General features: G+C 43.1%; 1 protein-coding gene across 9 annotated transcripts in view; it reads right to left on the bottom strand.

Annotated features, from left to right (window-relative positions):
* The window catches only part of DOCK7 (dedicator of cytokinesis 7), a 109,662-nt gene that overhangs the window by 88,548 nt on the left and 4,696 nt on the right, over nucleotides 1-16,418 (bottom strand). For all 9 annotated transcript variants that reach the window (XM_080406318.1, XM_080406322.1, XM_080406319.1 and 6 more), the window contains exon 2: nucleotides 8,216-8,321. In XM_080406318.1, the coding sequence (XP_080262444.1) occupies nucleotides 8,216-8,321 (106 nt within the window). The remainder of the gene's footprint in view (nucleotides 1-8,215; nucleotides 8,322-16,418) is intronic.

Below are 16,418 nucleotides of genomic sequence, written 5' to 3'. Positions count from 1 at the left end.
CAGGACAAAGTTCCATCTTAACTTCAATACCTCCTTAAATATTAAACAATTTATAATGTGCTAAAACTGTAACAGATTGTGCCAAAGCTTCACATTCTAAATTAATACCAGCTTCCCACCCACTGCCTCCCTGGGCAAAATCTTGGAAGGACAGAAGAAGCAGATTAACATTTCAAAGCTGAGCCCCAGCTTTCTCTTAGTTATCCTAGGTCTCCAGGGCAAACAGTCACTTCCCTTGTTGAGCATTCAGGAATGCAGATGGCCTGTTCTTGCTGTGGCAGAATCCCGTCACCCTTAAAGGGATATTGGTTATCTCAGGGAACTGCAACGAGAGTCAAATCTGATGTACCCGTAGGAAGGACGCAGTGTAAATCTGAGAATATGGGAAATGTAACATGCTTTAAAAAAAAAAATATCTGCAGGCAAGTTAAAGAAGATAACAGTTTGAAGAAATATATTTGGTAAACACAGGCATCAGATTTATTTTTAAGTTTGAACTACAGGCCACAGTCATCCTAAGAAGTTTCAAAACATGAGCAGTACAATATTAACCCCTGACAATGCTCAAGTAATTAGAAAACATGTTGTTTTACTTGCATAAAATACATTTTCTTTCACCTAAACACTCCAAAAATTCTCACGGCTGGATCCAAATTCTAAGAATCCCATTATTTGCCTATTGATATTACTGCATTTCAGAAGACCCACACTCCTAATTTCATATGCCTGATAACTAGTAAGCACAGAGAACTCCTGCATTTAATTTTTTTGCTGCATTTGTAATACATGGAAATATTCAAATGAACCAAGGAGATTCCTAGGCAATCTCTGCTTTTCATCAACAGCTACCAACCCTCAACAAGGATGACACCTCCCCAGTCATAAAGTGCAGTCATTACCTCCCCATACATGTGTATTGCCTCTGGAATGCAGTTCTGTATCTCCTGCTTTGCTCTAGCTCTTATTATTTCTTTTGCATGGTGTACTGAAAGACGTAATTACTATAGAAAATAACTGATAAAAGTCCTTCATTTCAAATTGTAAACACACCTCAAAAAATTCTGTAAGCACTCTCTATTAAGACAAAAATTGTTTATGAATAGTCTGAAGCCTCCATTTTTAAGATCCGAGAATTTTTAAGTTCTGGATTCTTTTTACAGACAAGTTCAATGATCTGCAATGTGTGCCAAATTCATGTAATATCACAATGCTCAAAATGGAAAAAGGCTCTAATGAAAGGAAATATTTGTAAATATACCTACCTAAAGGGGGATTCTACATGTAACAAATAACAGCCAGTCACAAAACCAGTGAAATGTTCTATGTACAAATATTGCTAGGTTATTTGCTGTTGTAACTGGTTGCTAATGTAAGAAGCCATTTGGGTATAGAAATGTTAATATTAATCAGAGATTAATTAGTTATCTGGGAATACTATAGCGATTTCTTACCAAACCCAAAAAGCCATGAGTTATGCCTCCAAGGATGGGTAAGAAGAAAGACAGTTTCTCCTTTGATGACTAGGAATAATGTCATTTCACCAAGAGAGTATTTGAAGAACCAAGACTTTGATACAGCAAATGCAAGTGCTGAGACTGATCTGAAGGAGCTACCCTCTGATAAATTGTGCCAAAACCGAGAGCGCAGAGACTGAGACAACAGAAACATCAAAGCTCCATTATTACAGAAATGAAAAAGCCAAACAGTTTGACCAGAGACTGCAGAAAAATCACAGACTTCCCACTTTTGGCAGAAACACTACATCAGATCAGCAGAGATGGATCCCTCTGGACCCTTAGGGTTCACACAGGCAAACCACGGTGGCTCTGAACTGTGCAAGCTGCACCGTGGTAACCACAAACGTGCATGTTCTTCTGAGTGGAAAATACTTGGCACAGTCACATCTCAATTATCAGTGGAAAATGTAATTCATCCAGTGTATGGATGAATTAACCACGAGACACATGAAGACACCAGAGCTGGGCTGCCTGTGTTATTGAGCTCAGGAGCAGCACAATGGGACAGCTGAAGTGGTTTCTGTATGTGCCCAGGTCAAGAAGTACTGTGCCTGCCACACTGACGGGGTGCAAAGCTTCACCTAACAAACCATGCCAGTCCAAGCCACATTTGGGCACAGACAGTCCCAAGGTGTCAGCTCTGTGCACCTGAGCAGCCCTGCCTGGAGACACCAGCAATGAGCCCTAGCGCTCAGCCAGCCCGCTGCAGCAGCACAGTCATCATGGAGTAAGGCTCAGCCTGCTGGCCAAAGCTCTGGGGACCACAGTGGACCTCCAGCCTCGAGTCTCCTTGCCAGCTGTTTCGAGCTGGCTCTGCAGAGCCACGTGAGTACCCCTGCACAGTGACAGCATCAGCCAGGCCGGTGCAAAGCCTGGGTGCATCCACCCAGCCCTGCTAGCCCAGGTAATAGAGACATGGTTCTCATATTAGCTGAGCGCTGAAAAGGCTAACAATGCATCTAAGCTGCCTCATTATTGCAAAAGACTGCAAGCGCATATATACAAAGGAACAGCTGCAGCAGTGCATCTACACCTTACATGCTCACGTGTCCTCTGACGTAGACTTACTCCTTCATGCACTCTCGCAGCCAGTACCAAAACACTCTCCACCTGCTCTCCTGAGCCTTCACAGGCAATCGGCAGCAACACAGATGACAAGGAGAAAGCAGCTGTAATTTAGCATCATGAAGCAGTGATCTTCCAATTCACTGCTGCTTGCTGGGACCGTGACAGCATTAGCATGAAAGATTGCAAGGGACTTAGACTGAAAAATTTTACATTGCAATTTGAATCCAATATTAAGAACTTTTTGCAGTTTAGGGTATTAGCAGCATTTCCACTAAACATCAGTTTGTTTATGCATTGTATCCCCAAAAAAAGATGTGTCACAACTAACTTTAATAAACAAAGAGTAGGATTTAACAGCATTTTTGGATTCTGAGTATTTATTAACAGGCCTGTCATGAATGCTTCGTTTAAGCAACCAAATTTACTTGGTAGAATAACATTTAGTTACAATTAGTTACCTCTGCTAATGTATAAACTGTTTAAGTTATTGCAGATGAATGAGACTCAGCAACCTTTCAATGGGTATCAGACTCACCAATTTAACATATAAAATGCTCGTGACCTCTGCAACAGGACTCACTCAGAACCCATTTTAGAAATAGTTTTAAGTCACTAAAGAAAGCGCCAGCACCAGAGCAGAGTTAACTGTGAGTAACTGCTAATGGGAGGAGGCAGGGAAGAGGATGTGGATGCCTCTCCCATCCTCCCCTGCCTGATGAGGATAGACCATTCAGCAAGGCAGGGCAAAACCTCCAGGAAACACATATAATGGGAGACACTATTAAGCCTTAATCAGCTTTGAGAGAGCATTAAGACTTGGCTCATTTTCCTTTTCATTTTAGTGATTTTGGTGATAAAATTACTTGGCTCTGAACACTTCAAAACACCCTTTTTTATGCCACATAGGATATGTTTTCCCTTGTAATGTTTTCCATTAATTTGCACAAATTATTTTTTCTTCTTTTAAATTACACGAAATAAACAGCGAGAATATATAAAGGAACCTATATTCTCTTATTGAATAATTACAGACTTTGAATACACAACCAAAATCTGACATCCGATAAATCCAAGACAAAGCTTCAATTAGTCCAGATAATGCCCATAAACCCCACAGCGCTTTACAAAGATATGTAAATGCCAGCACCTTTATTTCACATGAAGAAAATGGAGCTCCAAGAGCAGACATGGTCAGATCACATCACGTCCAAGAATCCAGACCTCTTTATTCCCAGACTAATTAACATCTCTTGTAACAGTGTTCCCTCCTCACACTAACATTCAACTATAGCGTAACATACACCAACAGGAAGTATTATCCCTAATCCTTTGGAAACAGCTGTGATTTTTCTGTAAAACAACTGAATATACACTCATTCTGCTTATTTGCAATTTCTGTGAAATGCTGCTCTTCTAATTAAAATATACCTCTACAGATTGAAAAAAAAAAACTAAGAAAGTTTTCTTTTCTTAGGCAAAAAAAAAAAAAAAATCAAGTTTTGGACAACAACCAAAAACATTTCAATGACTATCTTTGGCACTCAAAAGTGAAGTACTCAGAAATCCAAGATTTTATAAGTCTTTATCTAATTTGAACAATATAAATATCATTAAGCAACTTTTTAAGTTGCTTAACGTAGAACAAGAGACGGAAACAGCGGGGGAAAGTGGTCCAGATACCTAGTGATTATTTTCTGTCCTTTGATAACATCATTTGCCCACATAAAGGGATAGCACACACAGGGGAAAAGAGTAGACTACTGAGTCCATTTGCAGATAAAAACCAAAACGCTGCTCTTCCTACAGCAAAGCTGCATAACAAGCAGCCATTAAACAGCAAACTGAGGCATGGACACCAAGATTCAGAGAAAGCTTTGGGTTGCTTCAACACTAACTCACACTAATCTCTGACAATCCACAATCCAGCTTCATCCAGGTAAAACTACTGCAGAAATCCAGAGAGCACAATCCGGCCTCCGCCAGGCTGCAGCATGCAGCAATGAGCAGAAATGACCGGTGCAGCAGAGGGTGAGCAGACAGAGTTAAACAAGCACCATAGCACAAGGAGTTGCTCAACAGAAAGAAAAAAAAAAAACAAAACCTTGGAAAGAAAAGAAAGTGGTTAGTCACCAGGGGTTATAACAGCCTGTAGTAAACAGTCCGGTTCATCAAATAAACAAAGCAAATACTCCATCCTGCAAGATGCTGGGGAATTCTTTGAAAGGAAGTGCAAGCTCTCCACTTTCAGTGCATTCAATCAGTGAGGTTGGTGGCAAGAAGCCCCAGCTCCCACGAGAGAATACTGAACCTCTCGATGCACCAAAAATGAGCATAGCTCGTGGCTTACAACCCTGAACACAAACAGTAGGATGCAAACACACACTCAATTTACAAGTGGATTTACAGAGACTTGCAAAACTTCAAAAAATAAAATGTCCTTAATCTAGCTCCAAAACCTTTCCAGCTTCTATTTCTCAGTAACAAACTGTCAGTGCCTTCCGTTCTGGATTTCAAAAATAAAAGCTCAGTGCTGCAAGGACTGCATCCTGCACAGAGTCCCAATTCGGCACATTTGGTTATACAGGAAAAGCCTCTGAATGCTTTGGACCTGTGTCTGTGGTCTGCAGATCTGAGGGATGTGCAATTAAAATCAGCTTCTCCTAAAGTGTCAGAAGGGTGGAGGCTGACAATAATAAACTGCAAGCTCCTGTACAGTCATTTGAAAGCAGTGTCTTCTCCCCAGCTCTACCAAATACTAAATTAGAAACAGTTCTGGCAGCATTTTGTCTGCTGCTCGTGAAGCAGAAGGCAAGAGACTTGCTAAAATCCAGCTGACAGGTTTTTGCATTTATCCTAGGTTCAACCACATGCAAGTCTGTTAACTGTGAAAAGTCCCTGCACTGGCTTCAGTCAACAAGAAACAGAATGCTCACCTGAGCACAGTGCTGAGGGCCCTGCATTCACAAAAGCAGACATTTCTCCATACAAGTGTCTCCATTGGACTGCGTGTGATGAGACTATCAGACAAATTACCACAAGCCAGCTACTGTTGGCAACTGTCAACATAGAATCAGTACTGACCTTATCTGGATCATAACTATGGAAGTGCTCAAAATGATGAGCAAGATGCACTGGATAAGAGAGACCACATCCCCACTATTGTTAAAAATCCCCCGGTTCCATGCTGCACACTCAACAATGCAACTTGCTCCCATTGTGGATACAAGAAACACAAGTCACACACAGCTGTATTAGAATATCCATCATTTTAGCGTTAATTTCCTTATTTAAATCCACACTACGCACCCTACTCCAGGCTTTCAAACCAGTATGACTACACAAAACTGCTATTCAGATACAAGGCCTTCTATTTCTTTGTAAAAGCGTAACAGCACACAAACTTCTGAACCTTTCCAGAGCAAACAGTTACTTCAGCTTCACAGCAGTAATGCGTTTTCTCCACATAATGTTTATTATCAAACCAGGACAGGCAGGCACAGCAGATTGATGGATGCCTAAAGGAGAGAAATTAACCCAAAATTCAGTAGAAGCAAACTTCTGTCATATTATGCACCCTCAGGAAATAGACTCACAACTTAACTAAACGTACTTTTCCTATGGGCTATCTCCTACAAACTACTGCTCCATGCTTCTGAAGAGCATCTCTGCTCAGCACAGAATTTAGTATGACAAACTAGGAGCTTATCACATCAACCATCACACAATGCAGTTTGATAGGAAAGGCTCAGACCCTGCTTTCAGTTATCATGACCTTTTCCAGGATTTTTATAGATTCTTGCATATATTTACTAGAAAATACAACAGTGACAGGATAATGAGGAATACCAGAACTGAAGACAGGGCTGCCAATACTGTGACCAACAAATCTGATCCTGAATTAAGAATTACAGGTGAAGATCAACAGGACTGAAGCTTCGAGCACGCACACTTTGATGATGGCAGAATGGAAAAACCTTAGAAATAGGAAGAAAAAGTGGAACAGACATTTCAGAGCAAAAGGAGGTGATACAAGGAAAAACAGTTATCAAAAATATGCTTGGCTGAGGAACAGCTTGGAGAGGTTCACAGAAGAGATCATGCTTTATGAAAGCAATGGGGAGTAGAAAGGCAATTCAGCCAACTTGTTCCAAGATGAAACCACATGTGAGACAAGTGAGGCACTGCAGCTTGTAGGATGGACATCCAGTGAGTCCTTCACAAGCAGAAGTCTATTTCTCAGCTTGCCACAGGGAAATGGATTCAGTGACCCTGAGTGCTCCATCCAGTCCTACACCGCTAATAGCAGGGGTCCCTCCCTATTGCCTAATACTGGATTATGCAAAAGACCACAGAGAACTGCCAAGTCAGGGCTTCGCATTATCATTCCACACCCCTACAGAGATTGCTGTGATAAAGCATTAGCCCTGGACACACCGCTCTCATTAACCCCTCCTCCTTCATGCTCACTCACCATTAAGGCTGGGCACACAGCTGACAAAGCCAGCCTTCTGGTCTCCTTGCACTCACAGGGCTGATACAGAGGGAAATGACAGGAATTCCAGCCCTCTTCAATCCCCAATGACTCTGGCACAGCAGGATCTCCTGAAAGATGAACCTTCAGCCTACAGTGAAGTCACTCTTCTAAGCTAGAGGTCAACTCAGTCTTGGAGATCCCTTTTGAGATGATACTAGGTCCAAGGATGCATTTGTGCTCTGTATGAGAAAGCTTTTAATGCATTATGTTGGACACAAAACAGTACATGAACTGAGGAAACTCTATAGGACCCTATTCCAAGACAAGAGAAGAACTCTTGTGAACTCAGCTTGCACAGACCATCAAATTCAGGGCGCATTTCCAGTACCACCTGACCTAATCAACTCTCTTTGAAGAAAACAAGAAGCTATAATATTTGTTTTCTAAGTTGACTACTGCAAAAGAAACTGCTGTGACCTCAAGCAACAACCCAAATCAAAGGAACGCTTCCAGAAATACAGTTCCAGCCTGAAAAAGTATGCTGAACTCTTGACATTTTTACCACCACACTGAATAAATTTTGAATGTACCTGTAGGCCATGCAAGAAAATCTGACTTCAGAACGGGTGATTCTAACAACAAGGCCTACATTTCAGCCACTCTTGAAAGTGGACTGTAAATTTGTAAGTAAACACACATTCCTAAGGAATAACCACATTCAGCTTCCACAATGACATTTAAAATACCTCTGAAGAGTAGATGAGCCACTGTGGTCCCACTCTCAAGAGCAACAAGAAATGCAAGAAAACAGCCACCTGAAGTGCATGAGCTTGCAAAGAGCTCTTGCAAAGGAGCAAACCACACATGCATGTGGAACTTAATGCCCAGTTCAGGCTGTTCTGGGATAAACCAACCAACATCTGGTCAAGGGAGCCCCTTGTCCTCCAAAGATTCTGCAGAAACACAAATTCCCAGCTACACTAACTGATCTGCAAGATAGAGACCTCCAAAACCGATGGGTTTTGCATGGAATTTCCTCTGTGTTATCAGGGCCGATTACGTCAACAAACTGTTAACATTGCAATTTCTTTCCAAATGGTAATGGAAATAACTATGCACACCTTCTTCAGCCTTCCATGTTCCAAGCATTACTTACAGTTGTATGATGAGAGACGCTGCCTCCAATATTGAGGTTTTTGAGAAGCTGGGGAGACCCTCCATACTGCCCTGAGATCTGCTTCCTGACTTCAGCAGCTACAGTTCTGAAACAAGACAGGGACAACATTATTTCTGTAGAAGAATTAGAATGAAGATGATATATCAAAACCACTTTACACTGCTGTTGGAATGAAACCAAATATTCGTGCACTGGTTGGAATAAGAGTGTCACTGGCCAGCAAAAAAACAGACCTTCTATATTAAATTCCCAGAAAATCACAAAATTCTTGCAAGGCTGCATATATATATTCTTAACGGCAATTACATTTTTTTTTCCTTTAGTGAACTGCTCCCTTGTGCACATCTGTGACAATAAAATGCGTATGACCCTGAGCACAAATAAACTTGTCCCTGGCAGGCTCTTTCCAGTTCCTACCGAGGAAAAGCTCTCCTCCAGTGCTCTCTGCCACCCTCAGCAGTTCCAAGCCTGGTCACACATCTGCTTCTGTGCTCTGCCCTCTCATTTTCATCCCTTGCCCATTTTTGGGTTTTGCAGTCAGAGAGATGAGGACTGGCAGCCACTTTCCACCCAATATCCAACCCCTTCAACACCCAGCTCAGGGGCAGAAAAGCAGTCCCACGCAGGGTGGGTTGAAATGTCTAGGCAATGACAAACGGGAAACAACTGATGTGAAAGGCAGCAATGAGACTATGGTGACTAGCAGTGGGGACAGGCAATGCACTGGCTAGCAGGGCATGGTGCCTTATGGTCTCTGCCAGAGAGAAATCCCACTGCTGGGCAGCTTTTCTCACCAGGAAGGAAAAATGCACATCAATCCTTCCATGCCTGGAGGGTAAAATCCACCCTGTGATGCTCTGGGGTTTTCTATTTTCCCCAATAAGCCACTTTGTCAATGGTAAGCCTGAAAACACAAGAGTTGGGTAAATCCACCAAGTGAACATCTCAGCAAAGGAAGAGCACATCAGAGAGGGAAATGCTGTTTGCCAAAGACTGCCTTAACAAACAGCCATGGGTCGAGCCCTAAGACAACCATCCACAGCAGCCACCTTGTAACCTAGCAGTAAGCTGCAGCTCACCTCAGCAGCAGAACAGGGATAGCCACATTTTTGAGTATGGTGGAAATGGTTTTGTTTCAAAAGTAAACCCAAACCCATGTTTTTCCACACAAAAAAAAACATTTTTCCTAAAAGCTGCTGACTGTCCTTTGTCTACAGGACCTCACCAACATAAGAGTGCTCTTCTCTAGGAGTCAATGACCATTTTATTAGTGACAAACCTGCTCCCAACTGTCACTCAACACATCACAGCACTGCAGTCCGCTCTGTCTCCCAGAAGAAAGTCCTGGCTCCAAAGAGACTCTAACCAGTGTGTAAGACAGAAGAAGAGGCTGCATGGACAAAGGTGGGGTTTTTTCTGCTGTATCTGTCCTCTGTGGGAACAGCATCATGGCTAACAGACTCACTCCTGATCTCTCACTCAAGTGAACGTGCTGTGTCAGCATGGCACATGAGCTCCTAAAATCCTGTCAAGTAAAGATGGTTAAACCTCCCCTGAGCAAAACCTTGACATCAGGGTGGGTTCCTAGCATCAGGACTGCTGTAGCAGTGAATGCTGGTGGGCAGGAATGGGGGCCGGTGGAAGCAACTGATGTCAATAGAAGAGAAGGGAACTCTTAAAAGGGAACTAGCTGGGACAACCAAGCCTACCATGGAGAGCAGATGTTTCCTCAGGCCAGAGTATGGGAGTAAGATTAGCTAAGGAAGCATTATTTTGTCTTTTTTAAAAGTGATTGCAGAAGGAAAAAAAAAAAAGTTTTATGTATTCTGGCTGCTAGAAGTCATTTCGTTCATGTTTGCCTTTATCCACAGGAGACTGTGTTTTCACTTCTGGAGGGTGGCTTCTGAAAGCAGACCAAACAGCTCCTGCTGGGGATGGACAACATTCAGGTTGTCTGATTGCCCTCAGAAAAACCATCTTCCCTGCTCCCACCACGTGCACACATACACTCACAGACACGCACACATGAGAACAAACCATGCATGCTGCTAGCATTTATAGGAAAATTTGGAATGTATTAAAATGGCTGCTTGGCATGGAAAACACCATGCATCTGTGGCTGATGAAATTTAAAAGCTTGCCCCCTGGTTGCAGACAATCTCTGGTTTAAACCCAATCTCTTATTCAGTGTGTGTTTTGTGTAATTCCTGATGATACGCAGAAGAGAGCCCTTCACCACATGGCTGGCAGGAAAAATGAGAACCCACGTTCCACCATGCAGCACAGCACAGGAAAAGCTAAAAATCTTTCCCCATTTTCATTGTTTCCAGATGGAAAGTACAGCTAGAGGGGGAACCTGTCCTCAGCTGTGCAGCCACTGCCAATGCCCAGCCACATTACTCAGCACTGCTCCTCCTGCGTGCAGTGGCCTCTTACAAACCTGCGACATGCATTGTGATAGAGACTCCAGAGAGGTTCTCAGTCCTTTCTTCTTCTGCATGTTGGTCTCAGCTGGGCAGCTCTGCAGCAGCTGGGAGCTGCGTTGTACTTGGAGCACAGCCTGTCAATACACCCTTAACTCCAGCTATGACTGCACTTTACCCCAACTCAAGGCAGAAGCAAACTTGGCTACAATTATAGCATTGCTCAGGGGCGCTATGAGTTTGCATGGATGCTATTACACTGCCTGACATCATCCCTGCTGATAAGGTCATTTCATGCAATAGGGGAAGAAACATGGTAAAACAAAAGGGATGGTGGCACTAATCAGCACAGCTTCTGACCATGTGCTGTACACCGATGGCTGCTCCGTGTTGCTGCCCTATTAATAACCTCACTGGATATTAAAAATTCCCCTGAAGCACGATCACAGAAAGTCAGAACTGAACAATTGGTTTGACCAAGACGCCATCATTACTTTCAAGTCTTAAGTGATTCTATCTCTCTGGCTTTCACAATTACCAGTCAAACCTCTTCCCTCATGAAGTAACTACCCACTGTCTAAAAAACCTCAAAATTCCTCAGCAGAGACGGCAGGACTTACTACTGCTTACTCCAAGCCTACAGTCTAATGCATAGCTTTTGGTGGCTACCCTTCTGTATCAATGTATTCACAAATGGATTGAACACCATTTTCCCTAATGGAACACATCATGCTTCTGACATTTAGAAACCATATTCTAATGTAATCTGATCACCACGTGTATTTATGGCTAATCTATACTCATTTGGTTTTGTGCCAAATCATCAGTTAGGTTCAGTAGTCCTCCTCTCACTCCTTCCTATTCACAAGGTATTCACAAAACTTAGTCATGTCCCCTCCCAGCCTTCCTTCTATGAAGCTGAGCAAGGTCAGGTCCTGCAATAGATTTTCTGCTCCCTGATCACCCTGATGGCTCTTCTCCGCCTATGTTCCAGTTGGCAATCACACCTTTTAACACACTGTGTTTCACCCTGACCACTCACTCCAGATAAGGCCTGACCAGGGCTTTATAGAACCAAATGAGTATTTTCCTATTGAGAAAACACCTCAGCTGACTACTTTTAGGACTGCTTACTCACTGCTTCATCACAGAGGTTCACAGTTTCCCTAAAACTGATAACATGCTTGCCTTCTCCTCCTCCAAATTTGTCCATGACAAATGCCATTTATTCATGACTAGTAAGTTCACGTTATATTATAACCCTGAGCACTATTTCTAACTAGAAGCTATGCTTCCCAAACCAACTTAGGTTTAAAAGTTTATTATAGCAAACCCAACCAGAAAAAGAGAAATAAATCTCAAAAGTCTCCAAATGGAAAAAAAGAAATCCATTTGGCAGAACAGACGAGCCATTAACGCTCTTGACAATTAAAAGAACAAATAAAAAACTGCCTCTTTAATAACTATATTTTATTCAAAATGTAACCAGAGATCCTTAGACAAACATTTCAGTTAATTACAGCCCACAGCCTCATGAACGTCTATGTTTAAAGTACATCTTCCCTAGTCATCTTCTTTCTGACCTTCGTCACTGGTTAATTATTGTGTGTGCCTGTGGTTCATGCAGGGCGGGGTGGGGGGGGGCGTGGGAAGGCAAAGGCGAGGAAAAAAATCCCCTTGGAAGTGGCTTCTAAAGCAAAACAAGACTGGTCATTCTCAAAATACTCTGAGCTGCAAATAACAAAATGAAACCATTTGTTTGCATTTCCATGTTTCTTTACTACACACAAAAACAAATTCTGTTTCTGTGTGGCTTACCTGGTCAAAATCAAAAATTCTTCCTTCCCACCCCATCCTTAGCTTAAGCAGCATACTGGAAATATCAGTTCTTCTGATATCCCCAAGAAAAGGCTCACCAAGACCTGTCCAGTTATTCCATGCAAGGTTAAGAACTCTGCCTTTTCACAGAAAAGGTGGGTCAGTACACAGTTAGATCATCTGCTGCAGTGATTTGAGGAAGTCTCTCTTTTCCATAGCCCTCCCCATTCTGAAAGAGCAATGCACATTGTTTGTTTCTCCCCATCCCACCAATTTCAGAACTGTTACTCCTGCCTGTTCTTCATCTTATGTGTCACATGCAGTGACTCTACACTCAGCGAGCCTTTGCCTCTTGAGAAAGACAGCCTGGTACAGTGAGGCATCTGCGCCAACCCATAGCAAAGCTGCTTGTTCTCTCTCAGCAGTGGAGAAAACTCTATTTACATAGTTTACTTTTTAAAGTGAAAGCATCCCTCTCTGTTCAGCCAGCTCACTTGCGTACCACTCTGCACGTGGCTGGAGGCATGTATCCTACTATAATCAGATCTGAGTCCCCACAGCCAAATGGCACTGGGTGGTTGCATGCATCTTGCCGCTGCAGTTGAGATGACCTGTCCCTCTGCCCCTACGTGCTCCACCTGGGCTCTCTGCCTGCCGACCTGCTCCTTCCAGGCCTGAACCACGGTGTGAGTCACCAAGTATGCGTCGCAGTGGATGAGGGAACCTGCTTGAAGGAGAGCTATGGCCTTGAGCTTCCCTCCAGTTCAGCCAGGCTCTGGATGCAGCCTTCCTCCTAAACTCCAGGTTCTTTTTCCCTCCAAGTGAACTCTTCTCCCTTTGAGTGAAACGGGTTTGATTTACAACCTGAAGCTGAGGAAATACCCAGCCTGATACTAACCACTGCAGAGGAAGTGTGGGGTCTTAAATTAACACAGAAGATGAGCAACAATGTGTTCCCTTTTTCCTTACCATTAATTAAAACAGAAAATACCATACAATGCTGCCTGTGATGCTCTTCTGATAATACTTGATTATTAAGGCTGAAAGTGTCACCCCTAGGCTGCAGCAAAGGGAATAAGCTCCCAAGATACCTTACTGTGAAAATCACCACAGCACTGGATTCTTCAGAAGAGATCAAAGTCACACCTCACATTAAAAAAACCCAACCAAACAAGGAAGCCTTGTACAAAGCAGCAGTTTTGTAGTGGAGCCCTAGAGATGAACTGTTCTCCCCCTGCCTTCTTGCTCGCTTTAAGCAGCCACAGATTTTCTCAGGCTTCCCACAGCGCTGCTGACGCCCGCACGAGACATCCACAACGGCTGCACAGGGGCAGACATTGTGACTATTGAAGAATGGGAAAAAGCTGCTCTGAAGTTTCTGTTAAAAATACTTTCAATTATGCGTGATAGTGTTTTGACAATGCAAATGGCATCTGGATGTGGGAAGAGAATAAACTGTGATGAATATCCTGCTGCAACCACTACATTTCTGGCCTGATTCAGTGCTCATGGAAGCCAGTGACAGCTTTGCTACCGGTTTCAGTGGGTGCTGGTTTCACACCATCCCTGTTTTTACCCTGAGGCATAGCAAAAGCTACTGTCAGTCTCCCCGACACATCATTCAGGCATGTAAAAGGACTCTAAATGAACACAAATGTAAGTTTAGCCTTCCCAAGTCACCTTTTACAGTACCCCATCAGTGTAAAGAGAGCTTCAGCAGAAATAAGATGCTAGCTGTGAACATAGTGAACAGAAGTGTTTTCCCTCAGTTCAAAACCATAAAGACAACAAGCTGTGATTACTCCACAAATCTGTCCATATACAATGTAAGAGCCCTGGATGACAGGGAATTTCCAAATCACTGAATGTTTGAGAGCAGGGTCATCCTTCTTCAGCCGGGGCTCTGCTGAAGTCCCCAGCCCCAGACAGCAGTCCCTCATGACACGGTGAGGTTCCTGTCCACACAGAAAGACCTCGGGAGGGGCTGGACCCATGAGGGTGAAAACAATTTTCTCCAGACTACACTGAGATGTGGGGTCTGGAAAACTGAAAATTCTCAGCAAGAGAGTAAAGACCAGTGGCAAAAAGTGATTTTTTACTCTGGGCCTTGTGTGAGGTTGAAATGCATAGCAAAATGGAGGGTAAGGCAGGTATGTTAACCCAAGTCAGGAAGATACTCTTTTAACTGTGGGAGCAGTAAAGGATGCACTAAACTCTTTCTTTTTCAAAAAAAAAAAGCAAGGAAAGACACTTTCAAAATCATGACGGACTAACCAAAGAACCAGTTCTGGACTCCCTAGATGACCTGATCTCAGGATGGTCCAAGAGCAATGATAAAGCACTGAGGCAGGGGCTCACATGAAAGGCTACATGAGTTTGCCTGAACTGTGTATGTTGTGTGATGTTTAAAAGGCGACTTTTTTCTTTTTTCTATATTTTAACTACAAAAACCTGCATACCTTTTCCTCTGCCTGCCCCTGGAAAGACTGGAATGCTGGGATACAACGTGCTTCAATTACCAGGACATTCAGGAACTCAGAACTGACCTTTTTGGTGGTGGGGTTTTCACATCCCATTTCTCTGCCAAGCAACCCCATACCCACAACACATACTGGGATAACGCCACTAGGAATCTGAAGCACACACAGGTGAAGGGGTGTGCTTGGTGGGAACAGCGCAGCACAACCCCAGAGAGGCCAGGCACGGCAATCGGCTTGGTCGGTACTGAGCCGCCAGCCCTGCTGAGAGTGAAGAGGAAGCTTAGAGGTTCCTCAAGGATAATGTATTAACTGTTTGGCTTTTACTGAAACACCTTAATGAGTGAACTTTACCTCTGCCAGTGTGGATCCTCCCTTCCACTAAGTGTCCTCCAGTCCCCCAAACGGTGTATCAGCTGAACAGGGGTACTAAATAGAAGTACATCTGTTCTTACACTGAGATGGAAAAACAATAACGTACATGCAGCTCCAGAAGTATTATGATGCTGCAGTTCCAATACAGTTTAATAAAAAATGTATTACCAATTAAAAATTAACAATTTCAGGCAAGATTTCACATATTATTAACCCACTATAGTAAGTTTAACTCAGGAGTTTCTTCTGATGGGAGTCAAGAAGAAATCAGTAAGTACACGTGATGGCCAAAGTTCAGGCTAAAAATCTGTTCTAGTTTAAAGTCTTCCAACAAAAATGCAGCAGGACCTAATCAGAAAGATACGTTGTAACAGACCATCTGAAACAGATATTTTGAAACTGCTGTAGCAGTCACTGACAGCCGCTATCCCCAACACGTAAAGATGCCAGGACTAATAAACAGATGCAGCATGGCACCGCAGTTCTATATATACCCCTGAGGTGCACCACACTGGTTGAGGAAAGCACAGGCAGTAAATCAGGACTCTGAAGACCCCATCTGTGGTCCTTTAAGACACAGAACAGCCAAATCTCATGTTTCTTTTCACTCTAGTACTGTAATAACCAGCTTAGAAGCTTACTTCTGTTTCATAGGCAGGTCTTAAGGTAATTTACCTTCGTGGATCTGAATTGCATCCCATTTGAATTACATGCTATCAGGCAAACCAAGTGCAGCATGGCTACTTCCTGTGAATAAGACAAATGCTATGTCTACCTTGATGAGTAAGCCAAACTGGAGGGCAGCATGTGAAAATGTGATGGATTTATTCTTCTTTAAACAATGGAACAGGGGAGAGCTTCCAGCAGCCACCAATACAGCTCTTGGGACTTCCGTATGCGGCTTGCTTGAATCTCTCAACCTCTGAGATAGCGACATTCACAGCAGCATATTCTGTGTCAGCACAAGAAGGGCTACAGCTCTGTCTGGGCACCCCTGGGTTCATAATTCCTTCTGCCCACAAGATTTTGCCTTCACATGCACTGGATGTGCAGCTCAGGAACCAGGAACTTGAGATTTCTCAGAAGACA

This window comes from Falco punctatus (genome assembly GCF_963210335.1).
Source record: "Falco punctatus genome assembly, chromosome: 11".
Lineage (NCBI taxonomy): Eukaryota > Metazoa > Chordata > Aves > Falconiformes > Falconidae > Falco > Falco punctatus.
Note: the sequence above shows the minus strand (reverse complement) of the source record. Positions and strands in the feature narration are given on the sequence as shown.